The following is a 17,428-nucleotide window of genomic DNA, read 5'->3' on the forward strand; positions in this document are numbered from 1 at the left end:
ACTTGGAAGTATCTGTTTTACACACTTGTAATGCGTTAAAAATATTATATACATATAATTTCTACAGCAACTATGTATGCAATTCATCTGAGACATAAAAAAAAAAAAAAAAAATACTGTATAATCCCTATTGTAAATACTGTAAATATTATTATTGTATGTAACTTATACTGAGACATAATAAAATGTAAAAAAAAAACAAAAATTATTATTATTATTATTGAATTGTGTGTGTATGCTGCATTACTGCATTGTATCGTGAATTGTGTGCACACTGGTGCCAATCCATATTTAGCTAGTTTAAAAAAATGTATATTCATATTTATAAAATGTACTCTGCATTTTGTATATCGAATTTTTCGTACTGCACAGAAAAGATAATATGTTTTTCATTGTGTGTGTGCAGATACTCTGTGTGATAGTAAACCTTATCATTTTCATTGTAAAAACAAATAAGTCGTTTATAAAAAAAAAAGAAAAAAAATATTATTATTATTATTATTATTATTATTATTATATTCTAAATTCAAAAATTCTGTATAAACCTTATTGTAAATATTGTAAATATTATTATTGTATGTAATTTATACTGAGACATAATAAAATGTTTAAAAAAAATTATTATTATTATTATTATTATTATTATCTGCCTTGTCTGAAAATATTAGAATTTCAAGTATTTTGGGTTTCTGCGTAGTTATCTCTTGAAAATTATAGTGTCCTTTAAGGACACTGCGGTTCTCAACAGATGAAAACATTAATCTGAATCACATCAGTGACTCAGGTTACTGTTAAGAGTCTTTGCAGATTAAGCACAAAATTTAATTGCGCATCAATAAGTTTTGTTTCTTGTATGAGGAAGAACATATCGCAGTAATTAGCTCTTTGATATCATACATGTCTTATTTGATAGTTTCTATTTGTCATTGGTGATATTTTCTCCTTTCGTGTACAGCAATTTGATATGGAATTATTCTGGAAGCAAGTCTTATTGCGATTTGTTTGAAGCTAATTTTTCTGATTCGTGCTTTCTTTTTTCGGCTTAAATTTCGAAAAATGTGAGCACTACTACTTTTTTTCGTCTGTAAGCAAGTTTCAATTAAAACTTCGACAACTTTTACTCGAGTGTCGACAACTTTGACAACATGATACTTTAAGGCGTAAAGAAAATATCATTCTTGGGACTGCAGTCTAATTTTAACTTTTTGTATATCGTGGAATTTTACGATTTTTGAAGTAAGTTCATTTTCTCCTCTTCTCGGATACTAAAGAAGGAGGAAAGGGAAGGATTGAGAGTAATTTTTTTCCTAAGATGTATTCTTAACTCTTCTTTTTTAAACGAACTTTAACGAGTAGAGCCCGTGGAATAGGCAGATCCACACGAACAGCAAATACTGCAACATTTTTCATATTGCATCATTGACCACACGTGAATAAAATAATATATATATATATATATATATATCATATGTTTCATTTCAAATCACCTATTGTTTTGAAACTTATTTTAATGCGAAGTATTTCAATTTCATGTTAAATTAAATCGACACATGGTGGTGCTGACGTGCAACATGGAATACCGAAGCACTAAGGTATCCAATGCTGATAATATGTATTACCGAGTACTGTCTTTTAGGAAGGAAAACTGTATACAATACACTCCTCCCAGCCAGTGGGTTTTGGATATCAATGAACTAGCGATTTTATATTTTAATTTAACAGACAATAATAACCATGACAAATAGAAACGGAGAAAGAATACATTTAAATAATTAAATTATAGCTTTCATATAAAATGCAGAAATAACAAATACAAATAAACTATTCACAATTAAGAATTAAATGAACTATTTTCACGAATGACTTATTATTAAGTGTTAGGCAATGGTCTCTTTCGGTTTCACTGGCCTTTCCACCAGGCAGTTAGTCTTCATCTGCCAAGCTCTCTTTCTTTCCTGTTTGTCTATATTCCAGTTGATCTGTATATTTAGACACCGATTACCACTTCTGTTGGTAATCGATGTCTTTCCATTCTATATCATTGTCTTGTAATATAATATAATTATCGGAGTACAGTATTGCGTGGACAGCTGTCTTCTGGTTAATTGAGTATATTGTTTGTTTTGTTTACAACATTTTAATAATTTGATAATTATATATATTGAATAGATTCGGAGTGGAATTACATCCCTACCTTATTCCTCCTTGATTAAGTTCAATCTGTTCAGTTAATGTATAATCTAACTGTATTTTTATTTATTATTTTGTATCTTTTGTATGAACTTTATATAGCATGGACTAAACAAAATGGAAATTGTTGCTTTATCATTATACTGCATAGTTTTTTGTATGTATTTTTTCAAAGGTTTCCTCATAATATATAAAAGCCAAATTAATGCCTGAATGAAGTTCTCGTTATTTCAATAATTTGTTTCAAAACATAAATATTTCCTATACGCGATCTTCCATATTTCAAACCATTTTGTTTTTCTGAAACTAGATTGATTACAATATTTCCATGTATCTTATTCAAACTTTATCATAAGTATTATTTCTGGAAAAATTCCCATGTTACTCCTCTTAAAAAACTATTATTTTTACGACTATATGTTTCTGAACAGAAACATACTCCACAAATCGACAAGGCCGTAATAATAGACAGACAAGACAACGAAACAATGCTAAAAAATATCGGAAACGATAGCCATGATATGTGACGAAAACTCATTCAACGTCCACCGACTCTACATAACATAACGGAGATTTCTTCAAATGTTGGAATCTTCGAGTGTTGGAAGCTCCATAAAATAAAAATTAGGTCACGACCCCGACCAATAGGCAATAACTCAAGCACTCCAAAGGCAGAAACACCAAACCGACATGACATAGCATCCACTTCCCCGTGTGTTCCGAATGTGACGAACGGTCGAAACGGCTCGCATCCCGTTAACCCCCTTCCCCCGACTCCTACTCCGATAAACCCTTCCCCTTTTTCAAAAAAACAATATCTATTTTCAGCCGTTTTTCCATCTCTTTCCGCTCCAAAAAAGCGCTACGCCCACCCTTAATAATAATATTATAATTACATATATATATATATATATATATATATATACAAAACCCAGGTTTTTTCAAATTAATATTTCCCACATTGCCTCAACCCCCCACACTTTTCCAATCCCCCTTCCTTTAACAGACTAACAGCAGAAGTATGCATATCATGGAAAGAAGATAGCCAACAACATCCAAGCAAGGTAAGTCCGAAATTTCTTTCTCTATTAGTCTGCATATATTTGTGTCTATAATACATCAGTAATGCCCTAAGAATTTTTGAGTAGAAGGCCAATGACACTCCCAAACGAAAGAAGACGAAATAGCCATAAAAAGAATAATTTTATTATATATTTTGTAACCTGCATTTAATAAAATTATTCCTCCGTAATTTCCATAGAGGTATTATTACAGAGGTATTATTTGCTATTAACTATAATTAAAATCTACAATAGAATAATTAATTAACACCTTAATTAACACCAATTTTAAGAAAAAATCAAGCTGGATTTCTAAAATCCAAGATGTACAATAGAACAGATACATTGCATCTGAAGAATCGTAAACGCTTCACATGATAAAACCTTACCTCATTTTAGCCTTTATAGACTTCAAAAAAGCCTTTGACTCCATTAATAGAGAAGCACTGTTTAAAATACTCAACTCTTATGGTCTAACCTTAAAAATCATACAAGCAATCTCATCACTTTATAAAGATCACAATGCTATAGCAATCTTTATACATCATATCAACAATAAACTCTTAGAAGGAGTAAAGGATTTTCAATATCTTGGATCCTACATCAGCAATACAAAAAATGATATTAGAAAACGTAAACAGCTGGCCCTAGTCTTCAATAACAAACACTGCCCGATTTAGAATTCATCACTAATATCATTGATCCATCTGAACCAGTAGATCCATCTCCTTTTATTGTTTTCAAACTTGGACAATAAGCACCAAAAAACTACACAACTAATTAACTCCTTTGAAACCACAGTTTTATTCTTGGATGAACTGTGTCACTAACTCTGCTGTGCTAAATCTGGCTAAGCAAGAATCCTATGTCAGTATAATAAAAAAAAACTGCAACTCAGATGGCTTGAACATCAACTCAGACGTGCTGAAGTCTCGCTCTTTTTTGAATCTCTCATCCTGTACAAACCAGAAGACGGCAATCGCGGTAGAGGAAGACAATGCAAACAATTTTGGCAATACATCTGTGAAACCATCGATAGGCTGATCTGTAAAACTCCATCTGACATCTACCAGTTTTCTCAAGATAGAGAGACTTGGGAAGACCATAAATTGCAATCTTTATTTTTAATGTAAATATCTTTTCCATTTTCACATTGTATCATATTGTGAATAAACTACGATGATCTATGATAAATTTCCACAACCACCTCGATCTCCTTTTATAAATATTTTTATAACCTTAGATTTTGATGATGGAACCGCACATTTGCTTCAACAGAGTTACTTATGATATTTAAGATAAAACTTTTATGTAAATATTCTATGCCATATTTGCAAAGCTATGTACTTATGCTGCTCTCTACTCCAATTGATTTTATAATTTTGACAGGCACATTGCTTATATTAGTTCTTCGAATCTAAATGGTTTTATATCAATACTGATTTCTTCGTTGTTATTTTATATTAATAAAGTTTGATCGTAGCATAAATTCTCGGCATTTTCTATCCATTGCTCCTAATGTATTATGTTAATATGTGCTAGATGTCTTTCTTCATTGCTTAATTTCCTAAATATTAATCTTAGTATTTAATTATCTTACCTATGTATCCATATTTGTCTTAATATTTTGTATTCTTGCTGAGATTTCTTTACTTTGGTTTCAGTTATATTTCTTTTGTTTTGTATATTTCTTCCATTTGCTTTGTGTTTTAAGGAATTATCTGTATTATTTGTTTTTCGTTTATTATATTTTCTATATCTATGTTCCATGGACTGCCTTACGAATTATCTTTATTACTTTTCATTATTCTTCGTTATTTTATTTAATATGTTATTCCTGATTGATATAGCATTCTAATACCTTATCTTGTTCCTCTGCCAATCAAAGTATTTACATTTATGCCATTTTTTTCGAAAGCTGGAGTATTATTCATTTTTAATTTATTGAAAATGCAGAATTGTGTAATTGTTCTTACTCCTTGATATCCATGCGAATGTCTCCTCATTTACCTAAAACATTTACGATTGGATCATTTCCAACTCAAGCATTAAAGTGTAATGCTATAAATATATAGTCATTATTATTACATTAAACTATTTTTATTGTTCCTTATAAATTGTTCAAAATCCGCTTGGTACCACCTTCAGGGGCATAAACTCCTATGATATTCAAGTATGATAGTTTCTATTTGTTTTTAATTTAACCGTAATAATTCGATTATTTGCAAAATTTTATTTTACTATTCTATTTTTTTATATATCTTATCAGGTAAAATGTCACTCCACTCGAAGATGAATCATTTTTGGTCTACTTCATTACACAACTTTTCTTCTCTTTAATTTCTTTTTTGTTTCTGTTATCACAGCTATATTAATATTTTTGGTTTTAGTTGTTTAACTAATTCCAATTCCTTTGTGCTGTATTTCTTACATTACACGTGGATACATTTAAAATGTTCGAGATTCCTATTATTTTACTTTTATCCTTTCTTGGTCGTAATCCATTATTTCTGTCCGATGAATTTTCTGTTTAGAGCTTCTGAGTTATTAAGGAGTTTTGTTTGTTAAGGTAAGCAGCTTTAAGCAAAATACCCTTATACTCAATATAGTCTTAAGCAAAGAACTTGTAGTTGGAGGATAAGGTATATACTGTGTGTATATATATATATATATATATATATATATATATATATATATATATCTTAGTCTGGTACCAACCTCTGGACCTGTCCAGCATGCATGACCTATCAGTACATTACATTTTGCTGGCATAGCTATTGAGGTCATACAGTAGTTGGCCACAAGTCTCCTTACCACCTCATGGCGGAGATACCATTAAGGAAGTTGACTAATGGCTACTACAAGAAGTAATAAATAATAATAATAATAATAATAATAATAATAATAATAATAATAATAATAATAATAATAATAATAATAATAATAATAATAATTATTATTATTATTATTATTATTATTATTATTATTATTATTATTATTATTATTATTATTATTATTATTATTATTATTAGCAGTAGTAGTTGTAGTAGTAGTACAATAATACTAACAATTTTGATAATGAAAATTCTGAGATAAATTTCAATCATAGGTTCTTCAGAAGCGAAAAACTTCACATGTGGATGTCGTACTTCGCATATGTGTCCCCTGGTAATATTTTCTATAAGTATCAAAATAAGAGACAGCAGTAATGCAAGGCGGATAGCAGAGTTAAGTTGCTTCGGCAGAAAGTATATCTTAGTGGGTTCAGTCCTCTGTCGCCACCTAATTACCTAGATAATATAGACAAATTAACCTAATTAGCGCATGTTCAATTCTCACCGTGACATTGATCTTTGGTGGATCTTTCAGATCGCAAGTGATTTCCATAGCATTTGACTGATATTTCAGGCCTGTAGTTTTTGAAAGGGGAAAAGAGTAGGGTTTCCAAAATTTCGAAAACTCTCAAATAGCTTATCCATGGTAATAACATGCTGCATTCTTAACTATTCTAGAAAAGGAATTACGATACCTGCATGTGTGTGTGTGTGTGTGTGTGTGTGTGTGTGCGCGTGTGTGTACAATTTTTAAACATATACGACCTTATCAATTTCTAAGCACACTGTGTGTGTGTGTGCTCAGAAATTGAAAAGGCTGTATTGTATTTGTTTATCTTGTAGTTAACTAGTTTTCTTTTATTTCATCTTCAGGACAATCACTGAAAGTTAACTATTGCATGATGATGCTGCGATCTGTACTGTTCTTAACCTTTGTCTCGACATTTGTGTTTTGTAGCTACTATGAGTTCGAAGCAGAACTGAACTGTGTTATCTGCAGTAAGTAGAACAAATTTATTTTCAGTAGACTATAAACAATAACGTAATAAAAGTGATATAAACACAAATTTATTTTCAATGGAAATTATTTAGGAACAGCAAAGATAATAAAGTCATTCATCTCAGAACGTCTGCCTGATCAATACATTGTGCATTTAGAATCAGCATATTTCCGGGGACAAAAGCTGCACTTGTATGACGGCATGCGGGTTTTAGATATTAGTTAGGTTGCTGAAGAGAATGGTTTCATATTAGTAGGGAAAGAACAGTAGATAGGAGAAATGACATGCAAACTAGATACGTCGAGAAGAATCAAGTGAAAAAGATCTAGTTACTAGAGGGAACTTTAAACTGTAATGAAAATAGGTTGGCAAAAGTTAAAAAAAAAGTAATTCATTTCAGAACTTCTGCATGATCAACACAGAGTGAACTTAGAAACAGCATATTTTTGGAGCAATTATACGAAACCCACAAAGGGCAAGACAAAGGCTCAAAAATATATCAAGCCGGTTAAGGTATATCACCTAACATAAATTAAAGCAAATATCTCAGGATAAACATAAAAATATAGCAAGCAAATAACATTTTTAATTAAAACAAAAAACCGGAAAGAAAACAAAATACTTCCTGATAGTCAATTAGCTGAGAATGGGCGAGCCAAGTGCTCCAAATTATTTCATAATCCAGAAATTTCGGAGCAAATACGACAGAGAGAAAAAGACCACAGGTCCAATCAATCCATCTTGCCGGAATAGTTCACAGATAATATATATATATATATATATATATATATATATATATATATATATATATATATATATATATATATATATATATATATATATATATATATATATATATATTTTTTTTTTTTATTTTATTTTTTTTTTTGAAATCACTTCAGGCCTCCAATAAGCGCAGAACTGGTCTGTCACCGGGGTATAAAATTTATCTCCAATTTAAAAACGATCACAAATACCATCCCGCGGTGGGATTCAAACTGCCAGCCTGTGGGTTGAACAGTGGTTACGTTAACTATTCAGCCAACCAGGCGAATAGTATTTGTCGTATACTAGTTGCCGCCACCATACAGTAATTTCAATGAATCTCTTTTAATATACATCTTTTTCGGATATTATGGGATTATCCGTATATTCCCATAATCATCAATATGATATATTTATACTATATTAATAAAATGTGCTTCATTTATATATTTTCATTGATGTATACTGTATCATATTAGTGAGCAATTGGTTAGAAAGAAATGTAATATTGTATTCATTATTTATTACACTGTTTGAAAATTGAAGTATAATTTCTGAAATTATATTCATTAATTATACTAATTACAATTATTAAATAATTATATTCATTATACTCATTGTCATTCAGTACAATATTGTACTGAATGACAATGAGTCATTCAGTACTATGGTCAGTACAATTCTTGTCCTATATTGTTGTAAGATTACATGCAGACACATCTCATATGCTGCACGCTTTTGAAATCTGTATATTGTCTATTATTCTACGGTTTGCTTGTTTGTGGATGCAAAACCCAGAATTTCGGGTGAATAAACACATCTGTCTCTGACTATCTCACCTTTTAGAAAGTCCTGATCAAGATTCTTTATACCCTAGACGTTATTTGAAACCAGACCTTTTAAGCAAAACAGCATCGTTGAATAACGAACACTCTGATAGGCATTATAGAAATATAAAAGTACAGATTCAACATATATGTTACAATTTGTTACTCAAAAGGCCATCGCATATCTATTTGTAAGCAAATGAATGAGTGAAGTAGACAACTGCAATGTTTTATATATCAGCTGCAGTCATCCTAAATTATAAGAAAAGCTCCAGAACTACTTTGTGATTAAAGCAGTTTTGTTTCATTTAGTAATAAGAATGAAGAAAATCCTCAGATGTCGCGTGCCCACAGAGATATTTGAAAGTGTATCTTATAGCTGAACTGTTACTAACATACTTTTGTTGCGACAGTCATTTTTTTTTACTTCATCAGGAACAATGACTTCGAACCGAAGACAATCACATTAATGTATGTGATTGTCTTTGAGAAATGAAATTCATTTCTCAATGACAATCACATTCTTTAATGTTCCAGAGAGGGTTTTATATTACCAGCCTGTCGGTTAGAGGGCGGTTAGGCTCTGAAACCAACTCTCCCAATTGTAAAAACAGGCCAGCAACATATGACTAACACATCTCAGCAAAATACATAAATAAAATAAAATCAATGACACATACATATTAAGAATGGGAAAATATTTACTGTTATAATTATGAATATAATTAATTGTGATGTACTTCAAAATAAGTTAATGCGATAGTAATCCAGAAAAAGTGAATTGTAACTTGTAAGGAGAGGTGAAATAGTAACAAAGGTGATTTATCTGTTATTATTTATTTCTGTAGCTTTAACAGAAGAGCTCCACTTAAAATATTTGGAATGTCTGGATAAAGAATTCTACGAAGTAAGTACGGTTCTTCAAAAATGAATATCAAGCAGTACTTTTAAGGTTTTCAATATTTTTATATACTGTATATTATATATAAATAAATAAAAAAGGGAATAAAAAAGTCACATGGAGAGAGATCGGGAGAGTAGGAAGAGTGTGGAACAACCGCCATCTTGTTTTCGTGGAGCGTGTTGAACATACGAGGCCATGTGTTCACGCACCCTGAACACACAGCCCTCCCTTAAGTCCTCAAATTCACATGCATTTATATCGCAGATTGTATAATTTCTCCAATAATCTTACGAACATCATCTATCATCCTCTCAAGTTATTCTTACTCATCTATTCCTCTGTTACCAGCATCCATCGGTTCTTCTTGTGAAATCTGTTATGTAGATCTAAGTGAGATTCCGCGCATTATTTTCTTTTCTTTTTCCTTTTGCTTTCTCAAAAAATTAAAGATTTTTGGTTAGGTGAATTAGGAGAGTAGATTAGGAGAGATGTTGAAAGTGAAAATCCTATGTATGAAGTAAGTTCAAGGTGTAAATTCTAATAGAACAAGTGGTCTCTTGAAGTTCGTGTGAAGTGATCATCCACAAGCAGTAAATACTATCAATTCGTTTATGGTTTAAATTTCACTTTTAAATATAATTGATTATTAAAATTAAAATAGAATTAAAATATTTCCTGAATGTGATATTAGCGATTGTATGTTTTAGTTTTATTTCATAACCTTACATTTTAGGAATATCAACTGCTATGTGTGCTAAGACGTCACAAAGTTTTCAAAATTACTTAACCGACGTTATTAAATCTAATGTTACAGTAGACAAGTTTTACACGTATTTATTATAAATTTATCTTTATCTTTTAGTTGTTGAAAGTGAAAATCCAATGCATGAATGAAGTTCAAGGTGTAAATTCTAATAGCACAAGTGATCTCTTGAAGTTCGTGTGCAAAGACAGCCGAATAAATTGCTATTGTGCTAAACCTAGTGAGGTAAACTTCCCTATGAATTAATAATATATAAATAATTAGAGGGAATTTGAGTGAAAAACTAGCATTATGCTGGGAATTTTCCTACTGAATATTATTCTGGTATTTTTATGAAACACTAACGATAATTACGAAATTTAATTCATTATTTATAATATGGATTTTTTTTCTGAAAGCAAGTACACAATGATAATCGTAACCTATGTTCTGAAAAGTTCTCTGCCTCGACTTTAGATGGCAACACTATAGGCAAGAATTTTTTTAAAAGTTGGTATATCTGTCCTAAGCATCCGTGTGAAATTGCAAGTCATTCAATCGAGTAGTTTTTTTTTTTTCATTCTATATCCCTTGTCTATATCCCTTGAAATGGATAAAATTGAGTATGGTGCGGTTATAAATTTCTTTGCAAAAGAAAGTTTAACCCCAAAAGAAATTCACTCGAAGTTCATAAAAGTTTATCGGCACTCTCCTTCTTCGTTTCCGATAATTAAGAAAAGGGCTGCAGACTTTAAACGTGGCCGTACCAGTTTTGAATATGATCCAAATGAAGGATGTCCAAAAACTGTAACACCACCAGAAATCATTGATCAATTGCACAATATGGTATTGTATGACCGGCGAGTCAAAATGCGTGAAATTGCTGAGACTACACGCATTTCAAAAGAACTTGTAGGATATATTTTGTATGAAGAATTTCAAATGAAAACGTGTTGCGCAAGTTTGGTGTCGCGTTGCTCACAGCAGATAGAAAGCGCACTGGCATGAAAATCTCTGAACACTGCTTGGAGCGTTTTAACAAGAACAAAACTGAATTTTTTGCGTCGATTTATTACAATGGATGAGATTTATATTCATGATTATATTATAAATATAATCATGAATATAATTATATATTGATGATTATATGAATGTGTAATTATTGGACAGAAGCAGGTTTCCCACTGCCAAAGAAGACAAAGTCGGTTCCATCAGCAGGAAAGGTCATGGCATCGGTGTGTTTTGGGATACAACAGGCATTTGTTTATTAGTTAAGTTGAAAGGGATAAATGAATAACCGGGGAATATTATTCCGATCTTCTAAACAGACTAGATGAAAAAATTCAAGAGAAAAGACCCGGTTTGCAGAAGAAAAAAAAAATCTTTCATCAGGAAAATGCACTTGCCAACAAAGGTGTTTTGGCAATGTAAAATTAAGGGGGATATGCACTATGAATTGTTGGAACATCCACCCTATTCCCCAGATTTGGATCCCTCTGACTTCTATCTCTTCCCAAAACTAAACTTCTTCCTTGCTGGCCAATGTTTTTCTTCGAATTAGGAGGTGATTGCAGCTGTACAGGAGTATTTTGCAGATCTACTGAGAACCAGTACAGAGACGGGATAATGGCGCTGGTGCAACGCTGGAATAAATGTATCTGTCTTAAGGGATATTTTCATGAAAAATTAAAATACTTTTGAAATTATAAATTCATTATTTCATTGTTCGGCCGAGAACCTTTCAGACCACGCTCGTAATACTGATAGCTGCAGAATGTGGCAGAAATCTCTAGCTGTTACTTATTTGAAGACATAATTGAGCATGGAAGGAGTAAAATAATAAATGACCAGAATCGTGACATAAGGCTAGACCAGTGTTTCTCAACGTCGGGCGTACGCCCCACAGGGAGGAAGTTTGAATATTTTTGGGGAAATTAGAAAATGATGTTGCATTCGTCACCTTATCACTGATATACACAAAACACTCACCATTGTCGGCGAGGGGAGACATCAAAATCTTTGAGGCCTTGAGGTGGGGCATGATCCAAAAAACCTTGAGAAAACCTGGGCTAGATGAACCACGATATATGGTCAGTCTCCCACATGAGTGTTGCAAATGGAACACCCATCAACTTGTAAACCGGATAGTAATGAACTCTAAAACATAGTAAAAGTTTGTTGATGGGAGAGCGAAGGAGGAAGTTAGCTTTGAAAGTAATCTGAATCAGAGTAAGGTGAGTGGATGAGAGAAGCTGCTTAGACAATCACTGAGAAGAAGGAAGAATATGAATCTCAGCTTTTGAAAGACAGGAATATCAGAAAAAGTAGACGAAGTTATTAACATGAACGTGAATTAAATCTTAAAAATGTAAGGAAAAATGCGGGAACAGAGATTAAACAAGATTCAGGATATAATTGGACTCAATCAGACATTTACTATGGATCTAGTGTTTCTGGAAAAGAATGCCAAGACAACGTCATTTATATTGGTATTCTGTACCAAAGAAAAAGTCAATATAGAGAATGTTATATGCGGGTTGCTGTTTGACAGGTGGATAAGGTCTCTGTAATCCCAGAATTAAATAATAAATTTTAGTCTCACTTTATGACTTTGGAAGACATAAATATCCCTTTCAATTGGTATACTGCGAAAAGGGCTATGAGTAGAATGCAATTATTTTGAACATGACCCATTGTTATGTAATAATGGGTCATTACACAGACGGCTAGTTGAACCTAGTGCAGCAACTGCGGAATGAATTGTAACACGAATTTCGGGCACTTAATAAATAAATCTTAAGGTTTATTTATGCAGTGTCCAAATAATGTGATATGGTAAATAAGGGGTAGAGTACAAACTCTACCCCGACTTACTCATCGCGACTTTCTATTATGTATCAGTAACAGAGGTTTCACTTTGCATCAGTGCAGTTACTAATGCCGATAACAGAACAAATGTAGTTATTTATTTCTATGAAGACACGAATTATTTATATAATTGCAACTCTTCCAGTGTTTTGGGATAGGATACAGTATATTTATATATATAAACTATTTCTGAAGAAACATTAATGAATTATTTATTTAATAATATAAAGGAATATATTCAACATGCACATTATATTGCTAGATAAAGGAGCAATGGATTGACTGCCTTATCCAGACTGTTTCAAATAGTACCGAAAAATCACTTCAGAATCTAACAATAGAATTCTTTGAAGCAAGCCAGGTAATGTGGATTTCTTTATTTATATAATAGCAATGAAAACGCATTTATAGATATAAAATAGCTGTAATATTTCACATTTTCTATAACTTTAGAATTTCTTTAGAATTTCTGATATGTATCGCATCGCTGCACATTACTTGAGAGTATTATTTTATACAAAAAAAAATCAATGTTCTTTTAAGCAATTACTTGAAGTTAACTTAAAGTTAAAGTTAGTTTTTTACTTAGCTATTACTTTCAATTATTATAAGTTATGGTACCTCCTTATTTTCCAGAATATTTCAGGCAGCAAAGAACTTAACTCAACATCCCACAATCGATATTTCAAGTGATCACGTAACTCAATTGCTCTATTCACATATAATTTAGCTTAAATTAATTTCATTATCTGATAAATATGAATTAGCATTTATATGTGTCACTTGAAATCTTAGAGACCGATGTGTTATGCGATAAGATGCATTGCTGTGTAATGTATTAAGATGGAAAATATTAGGATTAACAGTACTTTTCCTATTAAAAAAGACGAATCTTCGATAGCTAATAAAATATTGTTAATATTTTCTAATTTTTAGTTATTTTCAATAACAAAGTATATTACATTTTTAAAGGTTTAATAAATGTGGTTGCTAAAAATTATACGTAAATCAAAGGGACTCAGTGTGTATTGTAATAGTATACCAATATATAGGAATGGAGAATTATACGATAAATATTTGTTTACTAGGTATTCAGTATTTATTAGAATAAAACATCATTTATATTAAAGGAACTGGTGATAAATGTATTCGTACTTTTAAGTGTTATCACTCAGTGAATAAAGCCTCTCGTGCATAATGACTTTTATAACATGTAAGATTCAAAATGAAACCATACATTTTTGACTTACTTTTAAATAATAACTGACTCAACTCTGGATCATAGTGAATATTTTATTCCTCTGATTTTTCAGAAATGTGGAATTGACCCAACTAGCATAAAATGCTTGATTTGAGACTCATAAATATCATCTCTCTCTCTCTGATTAATGGCAAAGTAAGTATAAAGAAAAGGACGGAAGGCGATTAAATCCTTTATATTTTACATTAGTACATTAAAACCAAAGTTTATATCGAAAGTTGAAGAATAAATAATTTTTTTGAAAGTCGTTCGAAATCTCTGGGATTTTTATTGCGACTAATCAACGCTGAATTCACATTTCGCATCTTCAGTGCATATTAATAGTTCCTCATAATTCTTGAATACGATACTTTTGTTACTGAAAAATCAGTCATCTGCAATGAAAAAAAGCTTGAGTGTATTTATGGACTAAATCGTATGTAATAGATATATTTTATTAAAGCCGTATATGTAATTTTCACAGAAACTATAACGATCTGGTAGAAGCTTAAACAGATACTGAAAAGATCGAAGAGTATTTCATAAATATGGAATTTTTTCTGCTGAACTCATAATTCGATACGTCTTGAAGAAACGTTCTGACGAATGTAAAGCATGCAAGTAAACAGCAACTGCCACCACCTGACATACAACGCATTTATTAACAACCGTGTTTGTAACAAAATATTGAATGTATATCTTCAGAAGTTCAACAACATTCTTTCACTGTGGATTCAGTCATTAACAGATGAACTATTGACTTTCAGTTTCACATTACTATTCTGAGAATTTTGTGTGAGTTTGTTATAAGTAAAATATTGTGTGATTTCGTATCACTTTTTTTGATTATGGAAAGATTACTTTTTTATACAAGCAGAGATAATATAAACGTAAAAAATAACTCCTGAAGTAGGTGTTTTGGATTGTCATAGAATATCAAGGCCAAGAAGGAAATAACAATATAATTCATAGGATTCTAAGAGACATGAATGCAATAATAAATATTTTTTTATATAAGTGCGACCAAATTAATTACAGAGTCGACTGACTGATATTACGGTAAAAATTATTCTTTTTATCAATATGAAATCTGAAGGTGCTTTAGACATTGTATGGATCTCATTATAATTATACCATTAGAATGCTATAATTAAAATTATAGCATTCTAATGCCAGAATGTTGAGTTCTGCAAAAGAAAGGCCATCACAGATTCGATTCTTGGACTACGGAAACCTTGTATAACACTTTTTGAGCTGTATCTGTGTTAGTTGATATCAGATATAATTTTTTTTTCATCATTTCTGCTTTCTAATTCAATAACTCAGAAAATTTGATAATACAATTGCACTAGTTTAGAAAGCAAGGCTAATTAAAATTAGACCTTTTACTTAGATAGATAGGTTTCTCCTGTATCTTTGCTGAACATAAATTCATTAGAGGACTGATGTTTTGATAAGATAACGAAACCAAAACAAATATTGATGTGTGTGTGTGTGTGTGTGTGTGTGTGTGTGTGTGTGTGTGTGTGTGTGTGTGTGTGTGTGTGTGTGTGTGTGTGTGTGTGTGTGTGTGTGTGTGTGTGTGTGTGTGTGTGTGTGTGTGTGTGTGTGTGTGTGTGTGTGTGTGTGTGTGTGTGTGTGTGTGTGTGTGTGTGTGTTTATATTTGATATATTTCTTTCTATTCCAGGTCAAAAGCTCTCTGTTTCCTGCATGAAGAAATAACGAAAAAAAGTTTAGTTTTCTTTCATTAATTCCACTGAGTGGAAATGAAAGAAAAAAAAAACTGTTGGATTCTTGTTTCGTCAAATAAATCATAGATTTTCTGTTAACATGTTGTATTTGATTATCTTCTTTGAGGCTTGTGATTAACAGTGTAGAAATATGATATAGTACCAATAAAATCAATGCATGAAATGGTCATTTTTCATTACACTTATATTATTAAACCATTCCAGTTCTATTTAGAAAAAATAAAAATAAAAAATCAGAAATTTTCAAAATTTTATTGTAATACATTCTGTACGATTTTCATGAATGTTATTTATAAATGTGTCACCTCTCAATTAGAATCTGATTTGGGGCAATGAATCCGAAACGAAACAAAGAAATAAAAATCGGAGATGAATTTCATAGCACACTGAAAGACCCCTGCCAAATTGTGCGGAATTCTGAAATTCTTCGAAAAGTTCCATGTTTTTTACCTCGCTATATATATATATATATATATATATATATATATATATGTAGAAGGTATTTTACCTTGGGTATAATAAATGTTAAAAATACCAAGCAATTTTAAACCTGGTTTTACTCCATTTCCCAAGTAAGCAAACAGACAAACAAGTCAAGTTTGCGCCTGCAAGTTATGCAAGTCTAGCTGATCCTACAGGTAGTGCAAGACCAAGGCAACTCGTGGTAAAGGTAGCATAAGCTCTGATCACTAATCTTAATATTTACCCTTAATGCCAAAACACATCTCCAAGATGGGGATGTATGATGTTTTGTATTAAAGGCAAGGGGGCCACTACCCAGACCGGTTTCGACCTTTATTGAGGTGGGTGAGAGTAAAGAATAAACCCATCATCGGCCTATTGAAAAATAAAGGGATCAGAGTGCCCCCGAAGAGAAGTAAAAGAGTAGTAAGGAAATGTAAGAGAGGTCAAGGTGGGGTGCTGGGGGGGAGGGAAGAGGAGAGGAAGCAGAATAGGATGGGAAGGGCGGGTGGGGAGGTGGGGGGTAGGGAAAAAGAAGAAAATAGGACTCAGCTCATTATTCTCATCTTGCTAGCTTAAAGCTATCAAGTGATATTTCCTCACCCTCCTCGGAGATCTGCCTTAAGAAATCGAAAGGACCACGGAGGTAGCCGGTGCCCAGGTGACCCGCCCCTTCAAGGCAGCCCGCCTCGAGTTGGCCTGCGCTGCCTGGGTTTTTCCTCCGATCTACCTCGGTGGGAGACCAGGAATCAAAACAGACCTCGGGGGGGGGGGGGACGCAG

At 31.9% G+C, this 17,428-nt stretch overlaps 1 protein-coding gene across 2 annotated transcripts in view; it reads left to right on the forward strand.

The window, feature by feature from the left end:
• LOC150110385 (uncharacterized) overlaps nucleotides 1–17,428 on the forward strand; it is a 155,619-nt gene that overhangs the window by 8,124 nt on the left and 130,067 nt on the right. The window contains exons 2-7 of one of the 2 annotated variants that reach the window (XM_090399153.1): nucleotides 6,959–7,084; nucleotides 9,527–9,585; nucleotides 10,445–10,570; nucleotides 13,455–13,553; nucleotides 14,506–14,588; nucleotides 16,121–16,347. In XM_090399153.1, the coding sequence (XP_090255279.1) occupies nucleotides 6,985–7,084; nucleotides 9,527–9,585; nucleotides 10,445–10,570; nucleotides 13,455–13,553; nucleotides 14,506–14,547 (426 nt within the window). In that variant the 5' untranslated portion in view covers nucleotides 6,959–6,984 and the 3' untranslated portion in view covers nucleotides 14,548–14,588; nucleotides 16,121–16,347. Of the gene's footprint in view, nucleotides 1–6,958; nucleotides 7,085–9,526; nucleotides 9,586–10,444; nucleotides 10,571–13,454; nucleotides 13,554–14,505; nucleotides 14,589–16,120; nucleotides 16,348–17,428 lie in introns of those variants that run through there. The other variant, XM_090399144.1, reaches the window with a different exon arrangement.

Source organism: Typopeltis vanoorti, chromosome 1, assembly GCF_054136105.1.
Source record: "Typopeltis vanoorti isolate ZY-2024b chromosome 1, IOZ_Tvanoo_1.0, whole genome shotgun sequence".
NCBI classification, from domain to species: domain Eukaryota; kingdom Metazoa; phylum Arthropoda; class Arachnida; order Uropygi; family Thelyphonidae; genus Typopeltis; species Typopeltis vanoorti.